Source organism: Xyrauchen texanus, chromosome 22 (assembly GCF_025860055.1).
Source record: "Xyrauchen texanus isolate HMW12.3.18 chromosome 22, RBS_HiC_50CHRs, whole genome shotgun sequence".
Classification (NCBI taxonomy): Eukaryota; Metazoa; Chordata; class Actinopteri; order Cypriniformes; family Catostomidae; genus Xyrauchen; species Xyrauchen texanus.
This window is the reverse complement of record NC_068297.1, coordinates 35,676,997-35,695,082: the sequence shown is the minus strand read 5'-3', so window position 1 is coordinate 35,695,082 and position 18,086 is coordinate 35,676,997. Positions and strand designations below refer to the sequence as shown.

At 41.4% G+C, this 18,086-nt stretch overlaps 1 protein-coding gene across 2 annotated transcripts in view; it reads right to left on the bottom strand.

Annotated features, from left to right (window-relative positions):
* kif6 (kinesin family member 6) overlaps positions 1-18,086 on the bottom strand; it is a 482,085-nt gene that overhangs the window by 199,109 nt on the left and 264,890 nt on the right. For both annotated transcript variants that reach the window (XM_052153424.1, XM_052153425.1), the window contains one exon: positions 874-976. In XM_052153424.1, the coding sequence (XP_052009384.1) occupies positions 874-976 (103 nt within the window). The remainder of the gene's footprint in view (positions 1-873; positions 977-18,086) is intronic.

Below are 18,086 nucleotides of genomic sequence, written 5' to 3'. Positions count from 1 at the left end.
GTGCAAAACAGTAGAAAAACAAGTTATTTTAATGTTATCCTAAATGGAGAACAAAACTGCAGGGGGCTTTTTTCTTGTTTTATCATTAATAAATCATTAATAAATTTTATCAGTTCCCCCTGGCATTGTTTCTATTTCATTCACAAGATGCGCCTAAAGGGAAATACCAGGAAGAAAATATTTTAATATTTGAATGATATATATAGTTCTATGTATTATCATTTAGAATGCTGCTTGTGTTTCAAAAATCGTTGGTAACAACGAACTATAAAGATTTAAAATGTATTTATCCATCCATAAATATGCCCCAACATCATATCCAGTCAGATGACTTGTTGCTGTATTTTTCAAATAATTTCATACTGTTACACCTCTAATTTAGAGTTGGACATTCATAACTTTGGCATCAGCCTAAGATTAATTCAGTAACTACTTTGACTAATGTAGAAGGGTTTTTTTTATTCACTTTAAAGAATCAGCTCATGAGAGTAATTTTATGGCAATTTGACTACAGCAGAAGATTCAAAAGAACCGGTTCACTAGAGTAATTAATTCAGGAATCGACTACACTTGAAGCGCAGTGTGTTTCATGCAGCAGATTCAAAAGAACAGGCCCATAAGAGTGATTCGTTCAGGAAACACTGGGTGCTCTACATATTTTTATCCTCTAGATTCAATAGAGGGAAGCACTGCCATTGAAACGCACTGCAGAAAACACTGTCAGGGTATTTTAGTTTATTGTTCAGTCTGCATCAGTAGAAAATTGCTCATGCGAGAACCGATAACGGAAATGAAAGTTGTGAAAATTAATGTTCCGGTATTTAAAAAAAAGGAACATTTCTCATTTCCCAACCCTAATTGTAGCACACTGACCTATGTTTCAGTATGGCGATGTTATCTTCAAAAGCTGAACGGTCTTCATGGTCCCTCAGAAAGACTTCAAATGCCTCCTGCTGACCCACAGACAGTTCTGGTGCTGATAGGGAAGATCATAGTTAAAGTAAAGAGACTGTATTTTTTTTATAAATTTGTTTAATCAGTAAACATTATCCATCATGTAATCAAATTTCATTCAGTTCGATTTATCAAATGTGTTTGTATAATGACTGTATAATTCACTGTTAACCCCAGGGAAGGTGCCCTCCTCTCTAGTAATTTGTCTCCTAGTTTTAATAGTTATAGTGTTTGACTCACTGGGGCCCAGATAAGAGAGCAGACAGACCAACCATCTGTTATCTGTCTAGAGACGTCACACAGGTCACATAAACGTCTAGGTTATGAATGTAACCTCCGTTCCCTGATGGATGGAAGGAGACGTTGTGTCGGAGAAGCGACACTAGGGGTCTCTCTTGAGCACCAAATATACCTCTGATCTATGAAAAAAGTCCAATGAGAAGTTGGCAGTCAGTATTTGCATACCCCGCCCCCAGACATATGGGTATAAAGGCGAATACTAGAGTTCATTCAGGATTTTTCTGAGGAGCCGGAAATGGTTCTGACCACTACAGCGGTTCGACTCAGCGACATGGCCGGGAAGACACAACATCTCGTTCCCTCCATCAGGGAACGGAGGTTACATTCGTAACCTAGACGTTCCCCGTCTGTCGCTCTCTTTGACGTTGTGTCGGAGAAGCAACACTAGGGGGCCAATTTATATCCGCTATGCGCTGAGCCGTGTACGTGTTCTGCTGACACAGGAGCGGGCAGGTATTTCTTACGTGCCAAACGACTGGCTGTGTCAGACTGCACGTACCCTTCCCCAATGCCCCACAAAAGTTGTCGGAATCCTTCTGGTTACCCTAGACAGGGGAACAAGGCAACGCTTGCAACTTGGGAACCTCTATTCTCTCTATGTTTCTCGCATAGAGCAATAGACAGCCAGGGCCCTTACATGCATCGAGGGAAGGGGGTCTTACCCAATTTCCTATTCTTTCAGGGGGAAAAGACCCTGCGAAGACCACACCTACCCGGCGTGGAGGTAAAGTGGCGAATACATCACATGTGTTTTTAGGCAACAAGTGGAAGTGGCGCGGTGGTAGATCCAGCCTCAGCGAGGGGGGGTTGCTACAACACGGAGGCCGGGGGGCAGCCGGAACTTACCCAAGGAAAACGCGGGTCCGCTCATAAGGGGACTGTAATGCGGAAAATTCACACAGGGGGAGTCCGAGTAGGAGACCTCACCCTGAGGAGCACCTATTCCAGTGCAGAGTAGATTGAGTACCCGCAGTGAACTGGGTCGGCAAGTTCCTCTGCTGAACTGTGGACCCATGAGGGCTAGGGAGGAATCGACCAGTGATTCGAGACGTGGATTTTACCTCAACCGAGGGAAAGGGTGCTATATGCAAGCGATTCACCCGGCCAGCTCATCAGCGTGTTACCGAGTTCTACTGGCTCGGACCTGAGAAAACACGGGATGAAACTGACTCAACCCTCAGACTGTAATATCTCGTAAGGGTGTTGGGTGTTGCCCAACCCGCTGCTCTACAAATGTCTGCTAGGGAGGTACCCCTGGCCAGTGCCCATGAGGACGCAACACTCATCGTTGAGTGAGCTTGGACCCGCAAGGAGGGGGGGGCATGGCCTGGGTGTGATAGGCCAATGAAATGGCGTCTACTACCCAGTGGGAAAGCCTCTGTTTGGAGACAGCGTTTCCTTTCCGCTGTCCCCCAAAGCATACAAAGAGCTGCTCAAAATATCTAAAGCTCTGCGTGCGGTCCAGATAGGTACGCAAAGTACGTACCGGACACAGCAACGAAGGGGCTGGGTCTGCCTCCTCCCGGGGCAGCAGGGACCAGAAATGAAGTTTCCAGAGGTCTGGATGCGGATGCCAGAGCATGAAAGAAGGTGTTTCCTCAGCGGAATTTGCCAGGGAGGGGCTGTCACTAGGAGCACGAGGTCCGAGAAGCAGGCCCAGTTGGGCCAATGGGGAGCCACTAGTGTGACTTGTTTCTCGTCCTCCCTGACCTTGCACAGCACCTGTGCAAGAAGGCTCACTGGGGGAAATGCATACTCGCGTAGCCCCGTGGGCCAGCTGTGTGCCAGCATGTCTGCCCCAAGGGGAGCCTCTGTTCAGGTGTACCAGAGTGGGCAATGGGAGGTCTCTCAGGAGGCAAGCAGGTCTACCTGGGCTCTGCCGAATCGTTCCAAAATCAGCTGGAGCGACTGTGGGTGAAGCCTCCACTCTCCACTGGGCAAGCGTTGTCGTGAAAGTGTGTCCGCTATGACATTGAGCTTGCCGGGGATGTGACTGGCACGCAGCGACCTGAGTCAGGGAGGAGACGACGGGCAAGTCATGACATGTGGCGGGAGCATACGCCACCTTCGCGATTTATGTACGCTACCGCAGTGGTGCTGTCTGACCTGATTAGGACATGTTTGTCTAGAACTTCTGCAGGGCAAAGAAAACAGTCTACAACTCTAGGCAATTGATATGCCAGCTCAGCGGGGTCCCCCTCCAAAGGCCCACAGCTGCGTGCCCTTTGTACACGGCGCCCCAACCCAATCTGGAGGCGTCGGTAGTGACCAGGACACCTGCTGCAGGGGCACTCCTGTCCATAGAAAGCAGAGGTCTGTCCAGGGTTTAAGTGTTTTTCGGCAGGCGGGGGTGATTGTCAGACAGTGCGTGCCATGGCGCCATGCTCGTCTCGGGACTCGAGTCTGAAGCAAATGCTGAAGCGGTCTCATATTCATCAACCCCAGCGGCGTGGTTGCGGCGGAGGATGCTATATGCCCCAGGAGCCTATGGAAGAGTTTTAGAGGGACCGTTGTGCCCGGCCTGAATTTGTCGAGGCATCTCAGCACTGACTGCGCATGCTGGTTGGTGAGACGTGCGGACATTGAGACTGAGTCTAACTCCATGCCGAGAATGGAGATGCTCTGAACCGGGGTGAGCTTGCTCTTTTCTTGGTTGACCCGAAGCCCCAAGCGGCTGAGGTGCCTGAGCACCTGGTCTCTGTGAGCGCATAGTAACTCTCGGGAGTGGGCCAGTATGAGCCAGTCGTCGAGGTAATTGAGTATGCGGATGCCGGCTTCTCGGAGCGGGGCAAGAGCTGCCTCTGCGACTTTCGTGAAGATGCGAGGGGACAGAGACATGCCGAAGGGGAGGACTTTGTACTGGAATGCCTGGCCGTAGAACGCGAATCTTAGGAGGGGTCGGTGTATCGGCAGAATTGAGACATGGAAATACGCGTCCTTCAGGTCTACCGCTGCAAACCAATCTAGGTGCTGGACGCATGTCAAGATACACTTGTGCATGAGCATTTGGCACGGGAGTTTGAGCAGCGCTCGATTGAAAACTCGCAAGTCCAAGATCGGTCATAAGCCGCCGCCTTCTTGGGTACAATGAAGTAAGGGCTGTAGAAACCCTTCTTCATTTCGGTTGGAGGGGACAGGCTCTATTGCGTCTTTGAGTAGAAGAGTAGCAATCTCCGGGCGCAGGAGTTTGGCATGTCGGCCATGCACTGCAGTAAAGCGGACACCCGCGAAGGGGGGCGGGGGCCTGGCAAACTGAATTGTGTAACCGAGTCGGATGGTCCGGGCCAGCCAGCGAGACGGGTTAGGAAGTGAGAGCCACACATCCAGTCTCCATGCTAGGGGCACCAAAGGGATGAGTATTTTTGACGTACCCGTGGGGTGGAGCAGGTAGTACGCCGTCGGAGGCGAGGACGCGTCCTGAGGCTCTGGTGCTGAGAAAAGACTCGAAGCACTTACCTTGCTCCGCACACCCGGCAGGGGGCGGGTTAGTGACTGAGGTGGGTACCACTGCCCCGGTTAAGGGGAGTGGCAAATGAAAAGTTTTCAAAGAAAGATTCTCCTGCCGGCCCTCCACTGGGGCATGGAGTGGTCTTACCATCTCCAGAGCTAACGTCTTGGGCTCTGGGTCGTCCGTCTCAGGAACTGCTAGGTGAAGTCCTCGACGGTGTCGCTAAAGAGACCGAACTGTGAGACTGGGGCGTCGAGAAAGTGAACCTTGTCGGTCTCACGCATCTCAACCAAGTTCAGCCATAGGTGTCGTTCCTGGACCACTTCGAGCTCATCCACTTCGAGCTCTAGAGGATAGGCGAGCTGGCTGTGAGGCGAGCACGGACAGGAGTCAACGAGCGTGCCGGGGGACGGGTGGTCCGTGGGGGGGTACCTGACGGAGCCGCACCCGCTGCCATCCCCAGATCGCTTCCGGCGCCATTCGCATTGTCCTCAATCCCATGGGAAGAAGGAGCAATGAGGGGGGCGGCTGGAGTGGCTTGCTTTCGGTTGAAAGCGAGCCTTGACCGCAATGTTGTCATGGTCATGCTCTCGCAGTGAGAGCATGAGCCATCCACAAACGCAGCCTCGGTGTGATCGCTACCCTGACACACGAGACAATGCCTGTGGCCATCTGAAGCGGAGAGCCGCATCCAGGAACTACACAGGGGCGGAAGGGCATCTTTAGAAAGACGCATCCTGAAAAGGACGTTCAACACCGCTGCGTATTTTGCTCTTTTAGAGAAAATCACTCTTTTAGAGGAAATCACTCTTTTAAATAACTCTTTCGAGTTTGGGTTATACTGTGCTGTCGAAGCGCCCAGGGGCAATATGCACTGCCGTGCAAGGAGAAATCACCGCTGTAATGTGCCCTCAATCCAACAGCATGAAGTAGCGTCAGAGGAATACAGGAACGGGTGTGTCTTCACGCGAACAGCATGCACAACCATCGGCTTAGAAGAAAATTTCTGAATGAACTCTAGTATTTGCCTCGCCTTTACACCCGTATGTCCGGGGGCGGGGTATGCAAATACTGACTGCCAACTTCTCATTGGCCTTTTTTCATAGATCAGAGGTATATTCGGTGCTCAAGAGAGACCCCTAGTGTCGTTCTCCGAGACAACGTGGAAGAGAGCAACAGACGGGGAACTACAACATTTAGAGACTGTATCACCTAGGTATCGTATAGAGACTGTGTCTGTTCCCCGAACAACCAAACACAAAGCCCTAACTAAATCATTTAGAAAATGTTTTATTAAGGTCAAACTTGATAAGATAAACATCATATAAAGGTAGGGCTACTAAACATAAGATCTCTTTCAACCAAAGTACTAATTGTAAATTAAATGATTACAGATCATAGTTTGGATGCGCTTTGATTGACTGAAACATAGCAAAACCGGATTAATATATTAGTTTAAATGACACAACTACCCCAGGTTATTGTTGACATGAGCCTCATCTAAAGGATTGAGGAGGAGGTGTTGCTACAATTTAGTGAAGCTTTTGGTGTTACTCAGAGGACAGGATATAACTTTAAGTCTTTTGAACTAGTAATACTTAATGTGATTCCATCAGATATAGAGACAAATCTCTGTTGTCTTTTACCCTTGCTACAGTATATAGATCACCTGGGCCGTATTCTGATTTCCTTGGTGAATTTGCTAATTTTCTATCAGATCTAGCAGCTACTGTAGCTAGAGCTTTAATTTTTGGTGACTTCAACATTCACACATATAATGAAAATGACACATTGGGATTAGAATTTATATATATATAGAATTTGATATTCTCAACTATCTTGGAGTCAGACAAAATGTTGTCATACTCATACGCTCATTGTCATAATCATACGCTAGATTTAATTCTGTCATATGGAGTTGATGTTCATACTATTGAAATTCTACTGCAGAGTGATGACATCTCAGATTATTACCTTGTTTCTTGTTTGCTGCGATCAGCTAATGTAACTCAATCTATACCACGCTATCATTCAGGTAAAACTATTCTTTCGACCACTAAAGATAGCTTCACTAATAATCTTCCAGAATTATTTCACATACTCAATAAGCCAAAAAGTCTAGAAGAACTTGATGTAATAACAGAAAATATAAATACAGCCTTTTCTAGCACTCTTAATAGTGTCGCCCCCCTTCAATTAAAGAAAATTTAAGAAAAAAGCCCCGCACCATGGTACAATGATCACACTCATGCTGTCGAGCTTGGAAAATGGAGCATAACAGAAAGAATACAAAATAAGAGGTATTTCGCGGTGTGTGGAAGTATACTGTCCGTAGCTATAGCCAGGCACTAAAAGCTGCCAGATCAGCAGATCTGAGCAAACTCACAGAAAATCCACAACAATCCTAGTTGTTTATTCAGTAATGTGGCTAAATTGTTAGGAAAAAAGCCTCAATTGAACCAGATATTCTGTTGCAGCACAAAAGTAATTACTTAATGAATTTCTTTACTGCTTAAATAGAAATAATATGAAATAAAATTGGAATTATGCAATCAACTGTACAGCACCTCAGAAAACAGTATCTCATAAATTTCCTCATGAGCAAATTCGCTGCCATGCTATTAGCTAACAAAACTTATCAAAACATCTAAAGCCACAACATGTTAGATTCAATAGCAACTAAGCTCTTAAAAGAGGTATTACCTGTAATCTCAGAGCCTTATCTTAATACTGATCGACCGATATGGCTTTTTTAATGACCAAGTGCAGGGTGGCCAAAGGCCGAAACAATGCTGATACATCACACAATTTAATATAGTAAATAACATAAACATAAAATAGCGAAAAAATTTATAAAATCTTATTTAGCACCATATTTACTAAATTACACTTTTTTTTCAAAATAATCAAAAAAAAATATTGTATTTTAAATGGTAGATTTCTGTTTAGTTATCAATACACTCACCTAAAGGATTATTAGGAACACCTGTTCAATTTCTCATTAATGCAATTATCTAATCAACCAATCACATGGCAGTTGCTTCAATGCATTTAGGGGTGTGGTCCTGAACTCCAAACTGAATGTCAAAATGGGAAAGAAAGGTGATTTAAGCAATTTTGAGCGTGGCATGGTTGTTGGTGCCAGACGGTCGGTCTGAGTATTTCACAATCTGCTCATTTACTGGGATTTTCATGCACAACCATTTCTAGGGTTTACAAAGAATGGTGTGAAAAGGGAAAACATCCAGTATGCGGCAGTCCTGTGGGCGAAAATGCCTTGTTGATGCTAGAGGTCAGAGGAGAATGGGCCGACTGATTCAAGCTGATAGAAGAGAAACTTTGCCTGAAATAACCACTCGTTACAACCGAGGTATGCTGCAAAGCATTTGTGAAGCCACAACACACACAACCTTGAGGCGGATGGGCTACAACAGCAGAAGACCCCACCGGGTACCACTCATCTCCACTACAAATAGGAAAAAGAGGCTACAATTTGCAAGAGCTCACCAAAATTGGACAGTTGAAGACTGGAAAAATGTTGCCTGGTCTGATGAATCTTGAATTCTGTTGAGACATTCAGATGGTAGAGTCAGAATTTGGCGTAAACAGAATGAGAACATGGATCCATCATGCCACTGGCGAGCTGGCTGTGAGGTGTAATGGTGTGGGGGATGTTTTCTTGGCACACTTTAGGCCCCTTAGTGCCAATTGGGCATCGTTTAAATGCCACAGCCTACCTGAGCATTGTTTCTGACCATGTCCATCCCTTTATGCCCACCATGTAAACATCCTCTGATGGCTACTTCCAGCAGGATAATGCACCATGTCACAAAGCTCGAATCATTTCAAATTGGTTTCTTGAACATGACAATGAGTTCACTGTACTAAAATGGCCCCCACAGTCACCAGATCTCAACCCAATAGAGCATCTTTGGGATGTGGTGGAACGGGAGCTTCGTGCCCTGGATGTGCATCCCACAAATCTCCATCAACTGCAAATCTCTATCAACTGCAAGATGCTATCCTATCAATATGGGCCAACATTTCTAAAGAATGCTTTCAGCACCTTGTTGAATCAATGCCACGTAGAATTAAGGCAGTTCTGAAGGCTAAAGGGGTCAAACACAGTATTAGTATGGTGTTCCTAATAATCCTTTAGGTGAGTGTATTTGTTTATTTATTTGCCCATGAAGAAATTGTTAAAATATTAGGTAGAAGGAAATAACAGTACACACAGTAGTCCAGCAACCATGGATGGCATGTCCATGTTAGCAATTGCATTTAACCCTCTAGGGACGACGGTAGCGCGTCCTGCTGGATATTTTCGGCATTACAGCAGAAACAATTTAAAATACTCCGTCAGTTTTGGGTATACAGATAAGTGTAAGACATCATTAGAGACTATAAAGGGTCTACTTTTATTTGTGTACACTCACAATAACAACAAAATCTTGTGCTTTTGTAAAATAAAGAAAATAAAAAGGGTGAGCTTTTCAGCATATTTCAGAAACATTTCACAAAAATGAACTGAATCTCTGCGAATACTTATCACACAAACATAAAACATATGTCTGAAGAAAGCTTAAAAGTCTACTTTTAAATAAAACAATTAAAATTTAAAACAAATATTCTCCTCCAAGGCAATCTGTTTTAAACAAAGCGATGTACAGTTTTTACCAGTCCATCTCCTTATCTGTAATGTGATCCCACCCACCAGCAGAACGCGCCATTCATACGCTAATGTGCTGAGACGATCAAGGCAAATGTACACGCCCCCGACAGTGTTCACTGATGTAAACACAACACAACTCAAATTTTCTGCGTGTTTGTAAAGATACACATTCAAGGAATCTCCTGGATATTAAGGAAGAGTTAACATTTTCCTCAGAAGAAGAGCGGGACTCCGATGAACATTTGTATTTTAAAGAGCGACTTGATCCAGCCGAGGCTACAATTTTGGACGAGTAAGTCAATTAGTTTTCATTAACTGACATGCTACTTTATATATACATGTACATATTTTACTAGTGGGACTGTTTCCAGACTTGTCAGACAGGATTCAGAGTATTGAAATTTGAAATATGACTCCTAATAAGCAAGTTTTAGTTACATTTAAATGCTGTTTAGGCTAAAGCAGGTATTTAAATTGTATGCTGTATAATATAAATATGGTATGTAATATGATATGATGTAAAAATAATATGAATGTTTAGATTATATTTTATCTATTTATTATATAAAATTCAGCTTTGATCACAAATTGCCTTTTACAATATATTTAAATAGAAAATGGTTCTTTTAAATTGTAAAAAGAGTTCAGAATATCAATGTTGTTTCTGTATTTTGGATCAAATAAATCCAGTCTTGGTGAGCAGAAGAGACTTCTTTTAAATGGTAGTGTAGGTCTAAAATTAAGTAAAGTATTTGTGTAAACAAAATATAAAGTCAGATTTCTTCTTTTAACTTAAAACTTGATTTTGATCATTAAGTCTCCTCACATTCATTCTTTATCCCTCATTGATAGGCACAGGGGAGGGTCTTTGTCTCTCAGGTGTAAATGACCTCCATATTCATTATAGTTCATGCCTCCTCGCATATTACCTTTCAACACTAAAATTGTCTTACAAAAGTTAAATTACTATATTGTTTTGTATGAATGAGTGATCAGGATGGTTTTCACATCATTTTGTAGCAAAAACTCTAGGCTACAAGATCCAGATCTCAAAAGTCTTGTGGACAAATGTTTAGTATGTGTTATATGGCCTTATTTCAGTAACTTAAAATTTTAGTTTTTTCAAAAAACATGCATAAACGTTATTTTCTCAAAAATACAAACCTGTACATACATATTGCTCACATATTATTGTAGCCCAGTTTGTGCTGAATACAGTGTTATCAGACTTTAGCCATTAATATGTTTTTAAGCAACTGAAAAAAGCACAAATGTCAAGGCATGTCAAAACTTCTCCATGGCCCAAAATACCCTCAGACCCCAGAGGGTTAATAAAACAAATATAGAATCAAAGAAATTGTACATGTAGTGCATAGTGAATAAGACATTTACCTACAGCACATGCAAAGCACTTTTACTTTGAAGTTGCACTCACACGCTCGTGTGGATCCGGGAGCAACAATCTCCTGACAGTTTAAACAGCCTGGATCCCCTGCTTGGTGATCAAAATGGCAACAAAATGAACCATGACTGTCTCAGATGCTTCACATGCAAGCAGGCGATTCTCAGAGCCCTCAAGAAACAAATCGGCCAAACACAAAAATGTATTTAGGAATTAGAGACTGCACTTATCAGAGTTACAAATAACTTGCTCTTATCATCTGATCACGGCTGCAACTCTCTTCTAGTCTTTTAGATCTTAGTGCTGCCTTCAAAACCATAGATCACAAATTCTGTTGAATAGGCTGGCGAATTATTTTGGCATAAGTGAACTTGCATGGTTCAGGTCCTATTTATCAGACTGCTACTACTTTCTAAGTGTAAACAAGGAATTGTCAAATCAAACAAAAGTTAAGTATGGAGTGCCACAGGGATCAGTTTTAAGGCCTCTGCTTTTCTCCTTATATATGCTTCCACTCTGAGATATGATCAGGAATCATGGAATTAGTTTCCACTTTTATGCCAATGATACCCAACTTTTTATTTCTTCTAATTCTGATGAAATTTCACAATTCTCTAAATATAGCATAGTGTATCAATGAAATCAAAGATTGGATGGCCAGAAATTTCCTTCTACTCAATTCCAACAAAAAAAGATGTACTAATTATTGGACTAAAAATCTCAAAAAATAAGCTGCTAAAATATAATTTGACTCTTGATGGATGTACTGTTACGTCATCTTCTACAGTAAATAAATTATTTGTAATTTTTTATACCAATATGTCCTTTGAAAATTAAATCTCCAGTGTTTGTAGAACAGCATTTTCCACCTCAGAAATATTGCTAAATTATGACACATGCTCTCAGTTGCTGATGCCGAAATCCTAATTCACGTGTTCATGACCTCAAGACTATATTATTGTAATGCATTACTGGAAGGATGTCCAGCAAGTTCAATAAATAAACTTCAATTGGTTTAATATGCAACAGACTAGAACCAAGAAATATGATCATATTAGCACAATTTTATCATAATTACATTGGCTACCAGTTATATTTTTTATTAATTCAGAAAATTCTGTTAACTATATACAAAGCTTTGAATGGTCTTACTCCACAGTACTTAAGTCACCTTCTACCATGCTATATTCCATCACATGTTAATAGTTCCTAGAATATCAATATCCACAAAAGGAGGAAGATCCTTTTCCTATTTGGCTCCAAAACTATGGAATAGTCTCCCTAACACTGTTTGGGACGCAAACACACTCACTCAGTTTTAGTCTTGACTAAGACTCATCTATTTAGCCAGGCATACACCTAATTTATCCATCAACTCACAATTAAGCTTCTTTAGTTAGGTCTTGCATTTCCCAGAAACATTTCTCATTATCTATAACTCTACAATAAATTGAATGGCATCTACGCTAATATTATTCTGTTTGTTTCCCTGTCTCAACCTCAGGATTCATATAACTTCAATCTTTTATGATGGACTTCAGAGGATGAACTGATCCCAACTCCAACTGTAAGACATTGGATACTTCATATGCCACTGCCTGAGTCTGCGATTTAGGATACACCTCACTGATCTCTGCCTGCATCACCTTTATTTATTGAAGGACTACACTTTTAAAATGGAATACATGGACTATCAATTAATTGCCAATAAAAGCCTTCATCCGCCAACTAACAAAGGACATTGCATCTCTGTGAACTTCTGCAGTTCATCCAGGATGGACTTAAAGACATTAGTCATTAATTTTACAGTTCAGAAAAAAATCTTTGTTTAAACACTGGCCCTTAACACTTACTTACAGTAGTTTACAAAATACTGTAGGATATTTGGTACTGATGAATTTAGACAGGAACCGTTAAAGTGCCCTCATTCTTTACACCATTATATGTAAGGGAATTTAGGCTATGAACTAAATTAAACTGTACTGATTCTACATTACTAAGTAAGGCAATTTATAACGGAATTAGCCACGTTGACAACCATTATAATTTAGATAAATGACAAATAACTAGATTATTTGTCTGAATAAAATTCTCCACTATTAAAATAGTAATACAACGTCTTGTTGTATTCGCTCACAATTTCTACTTTAAGGAATTAGCTTTAATAAGTGAACTGAGATTAATTCACTTATTGGAGTTATAGTGTTCTCATGGCTTATTGAAAATAATATCACAGGAATTTAGGTACAACTTTGAAGTGAAATCTTTAAGAAACAGGGATGAGATTATTTATAAAAATATACAGTCAAATCATCTTTGAATACAGACAAAAACTTTATTGCTATTCTAAACATAAATCTAATCTAACACATATATACATGAGACAGGTTGGTGAGAAGAGTGACAGAATGTGAAATAAATGATCAATACAGTGAAAATGAACTTTATGGAGTCTGTTGACAATGCCTTAAGAACCATTTAACCTTATTTGAGTCTACATCGATTTGCTATCGGATTACCCAAAGTATTTAACTAATACACCAGCACTTTGAGCACAATATTGGAGATGTACTTGCGTGTCATATTTTTTCCTTGCGTTCTTTGTGTTGCTTGGTTCTTGGCTCTTGGTTGAAAGTTTGTTCTGTCGATATTTTGGACCTCTGTAAGATTGGAAAGTTATTGTCTGTATGAATGAGGAGGTTGGCTTTGAAGCGAGGCTTTCTCATGGAGGATCTGCGACTCCCGTTGGAGAGTGTAGGGCCTTGCCCCACTCAAAATGACAGCAGAGACAGCATGGCCCTTTGTTCTATGATCAAAGGTGAGACATTGAACTCGGTTTCCCAGAATGCTTCACAGCCGGACAGGAAGTCCCTCCCATGGACCCAATCTCAAGCGTCATTGGTCAAAAGCGGCCTATGACAGATGATGTCATCTTCTTAACAAAACAGCGGTCAGATTTGGTTTCGCTCTCTGCCTACAGCTGCAACAGCCTACGGTCTAAAGAGATGGATCTACACGTAAATCTTCTGGACATAGAGAGACCACGTTTTTCTAACCTCACCATTTGGCCACGGTAGAGTAAGATTAACTTAGCTTTGTTCCAGTCGTGTAGTATACTTATTACAACCGGTTCATTTCATTCTCACTGCGAGACAACAGTGAATTTATTTAGAAAAAGGAAAAGGCTATCAGCTTCCCTACTCAGTCATTTTCTATCAACGCTGAGTACTCCTGCATTTCTCTCCATCACCGGACCTGAGAAATAATGCAGAGACACGTCTTTTCGCTGGAAGATCGATAAACTGTTGCTGGCTAGGACCATCCGACTCTGTTACGCAATTTAGTTTGCCAGGCTCCCCTTCGGGGACATCCGCTTTACCGCAGTACACGGCGAACATGCCAATTCCCGGCATGCGGAAATTGGCATGGTCTTCGGGCCTGTCTGAGGTATCAGCTTGAGCATGTAAGTGTCTTTTTATATATCCAGAGCCCGAGGTTTTTGGATTTTTACCATGTTATCTGCAAAGAACAGATATGAAACAGGTTGTATCAAATCTCGCCGGTTTATGACATCAAAATAATTAACTAGCAAAGTGCACAGAGCTTGCTGTTTACATGTTTGCTCATCTACTGGGAACACCAAATCAGGTAAAAAAAACTTTCAAGACGGCACAAGGGTAATAATACAATAATACAGCTGGATTAGCATTTATTGATTTTCTCAACTCTGTTAGGATCAGACAAATCTTGACAGGACCAACGAATTGCCATAATGAAACGCTAGATTTAATTTGTCTTATGGAGTTGACACTGATAATATTGTAATTCTGCCACAGAGTGATGAAATCTCATTACCTAATTTCTTGTTGCGCTTAGCTAACGTCACTCAATTTACAACAGGTTATCGATCAGTTAGAACTATTCTTTCGACCATTGCGGATAGCATCACTAATAATCTTCCAGATCTGTCTCAAATACTCAGTATACCAAGAAGTTCAGTAGAACTTGATGTAGTCACAGAAAATATGGATAACGTCTTCTCTAGCACTCTAGATATTGTCAGGCCCCTTCGACTGAAGAACGTTAAAGAGACAATGCCAGCACCATGGTACATTGATCACACACACATTCTTAAAAGAGCAGCTTGGAAAATGGGATGCAAGTGTAAGAGTACAAAATTAGGGATGTTTTGCAAGCATGGAAGGACAAAATGTCCTCCTAACTACGTTTTTATTTTTTTTACAGAGGAATGGTATCTGTGAAGAATTTACAAATGTTTTATCCTCTGACTGTCGCTGCATCTCTCTTCTATTGATTTTAGATCTTAGTGCTGCCTTCAACACCATCATGACATTCTCTTGAATAGGCAAGGCAAGGCAACGCAAGTTTATTTATATAGCACATTTCATACACAATGGTAATTCAAAGTGCTTTACATAGAAGAGATTAAAATAAGAATAAAAAAATAAGAATAATTGAAACAGTTTAGAATATAAAATAAAATAAAATACAGTACAAACAGTCGGACACACAGTGGCACAGTGCTCATTCAGTAAATGCAAAGCTAAACAGATGTGTTTTAAGTCTGGATTTGAATGTGACTACTGTAGGAGCACATCTGATCTCTTCTGGAAGCTGGTTCCAGCTGCGGCTGGCATAATAGCTAAAAGCAGACTCTCCTTGCTTAGAATGAACCCTTGGTATTTCTAGCTGATGTGATCCTAATGATCTGAGTGATCTGTTGGGTTTATATTCAGTGAGCATATCTGCAATATATTCAGGTCCTAGCCCATTGAGTGATTTATATACCAGTAATAATACTTTAAAATCAATCCTAAATGTAACTGGGAGCCAGTGTAAAGACCTGAGGACTGGTATGATATGTTCATATTTTCTGGTTCTGCTCAGAATCCTGGCAGCAGCGTTCTGTATGAGCTGCAACTGTCTTATGGTCTTTTTGGGAAGGCCAGTGAGGAGTCCATTACAATAATCCACCCTGCTGGTGATGAAAGCATGCACAAGTTTCTCTAGGTCTTGACTGGAAACAAAGCATCTAATTCTTGCAATATTTTTCAGATGATAGTATGCTGATTTAGTTATTGCTTTGACATGACTACTGAAACTAAGGTCTGACTCTAGAGACACACCAAGATTCCTGACTTGATTTTTAGTTGTTTGACCCCTAGCATCAAGGTATGCATTCACCTTGAGAACTTCATCTTTGTTTCCAAACACAATGAATTCAGTTTTGTCTTTGTTCAACTGAAGAAAGTTTTGGCACATCCAACTGTTTAATTCATCAATGCATTGGCACAGGGAGTCAATGGGCTGTAATCGTTAGGTGATAGGGCTAAGTAGATCTGTGTGTCGTCTGCATAGCTGTGGTAAGCAATTTGGTTCTTTCTCATTATTTGGCTCATTGGGAGCATATACAGGTTGAACAGGAGTGTTGCAAGAATTGAGCCTTGAGGGACTCTGCATGTCATGGACGTCCACTCAGACTTATGGTCTCCTATACTCACATAATAACCTCTCCCTTCTAAGTATGACTTGAACCATTTTAGGACCATCCCAGAAAGCCCCACCCAGTTTTCCAGCCTGTCAAGAAGTATGTTGTGATCAACAGTGTCAAATGCAGCACTGAGGTCGAGTAGTACCAGTACTGATAATTTGCATGTATCAGTATTTAAGCGAATATCATTTATTATCTTTATGAGCGCTGTCTCTGTGCTGTGATGCGATCGGAAACCAGATTGAAAATAGTCAAAGTATCCATTTGAGTTCAAGATTTTTTTCAGCTGATTGAAGACAACTTTTTCAATGATCTTGCCTATGAAAGGAAGATTTGAGATCGGTCTATAGTTGCTTAATATGGTCTTATCCAGATTGCTCTTTTTCAAGAGGGGCTTGACAACTGCAGTTTTCAGGGAGTTTGGAAAACTCCCAGAGAGAAGTGAGGAGTTTATCACTTCTAGGAGATCTGCTTCTAAACAGTTGAACACACTTTTGAAAAAAGATGTGGGAAGTGCATCAAGGGTGCAGGTTGATGTTTTAAGGTGCTGTACGGTTTCTTCCAAAATGTTGCCATCAATTTCTTTGAAATCAGACATAGTAACTACTTTCTCAGGTTGTGGTTTGATTTGTCTGACCCCCAGCACAACTCAAGGATGTGCTGATCACCTTTCTGATATTATTGATTTTTTCAGAGAAGAAAGAAGCAAACTCACTGCACTTGCTGTCTGAGAGCATTTCACTGGGAATCTGGCTTGGGGGGTTTGTCAGTCTCTCTACAGTCGCAAAAAGAGTGCGTGTGTTGTTTAAGTTGCTGTTTATAATATTCGAGAAGAAAGTCTGTCTAGCTTTGCCTAGTTCCATATTAAAAGCATGGATGCTGTCTTTGTAGATGTTATAATGGACTACAAGTTTTGTCTTCCGCCACATGCGCTCTGCTTTTCTGCATTGTCTTTTCATATTTTGCACTGCTGTTGAGTTTCTCCAAGGTGCTTTTTGTCTGCCACTCTTCTTCCTGACTTTCACAGGAGCAATATCATCAATTACACTTTTAACTTTTGAGTTAAAAGAATCAAGGAGAAAATCAACAGAGTCAGCAGATATACTTGGTGTTAAAGATATAGTTATAAATAGTACACTAGTGTTCTCATTTAAGCATCTCTTCTTGACAGACACAGATCTAGCTTCAATGGCAGGAGAGATCAATATATCAAAGAAAATACAAAAATGATCAGACAGTGCTACATCATTAATAACAATCGATGAAATGTTTAGACCCTTACTGATAAGTAAATCTAGAGTGTGTCCATGATTGTGTGTGGGTCCATGTACATGCTGAGTCAGATCAAAAGTTTTTAAAACAGTTATGATTTCTTTTGTCATATTGTTTTCTGCATTATCTATGTGAATGTTAAAGTCTCCAGCAATGGCAAAACAGTCAAACTCTGAGATAATTGTTGATAACAGTTCTGTAAAGTCCTCAGCAAAGACTGAAGAGTATTTTGGAGGCCTGTAAATAATGATAAGTAAAATGCGTGGAGCACCTTTTAACACACTACCCAGATATTCGAAAGACGGGTAATTCCCAAATGATATTTGCTTACATTGATAGACATCTTTAAAGAGAGCAGCTAAACACCCATCTCTCCTACCTTCTCTGCAGACACTCAAAAAAGTAAAGTTAGGAGGGGATGTTTCATTAAGGACTGTTGCACTACAGCTGTCTTCTAGCCAAGTTTCATTTAGAAACATAAAATCCAGGTTGTATGTGCTTATTAAGTCGTTGACTAGAAGTGATT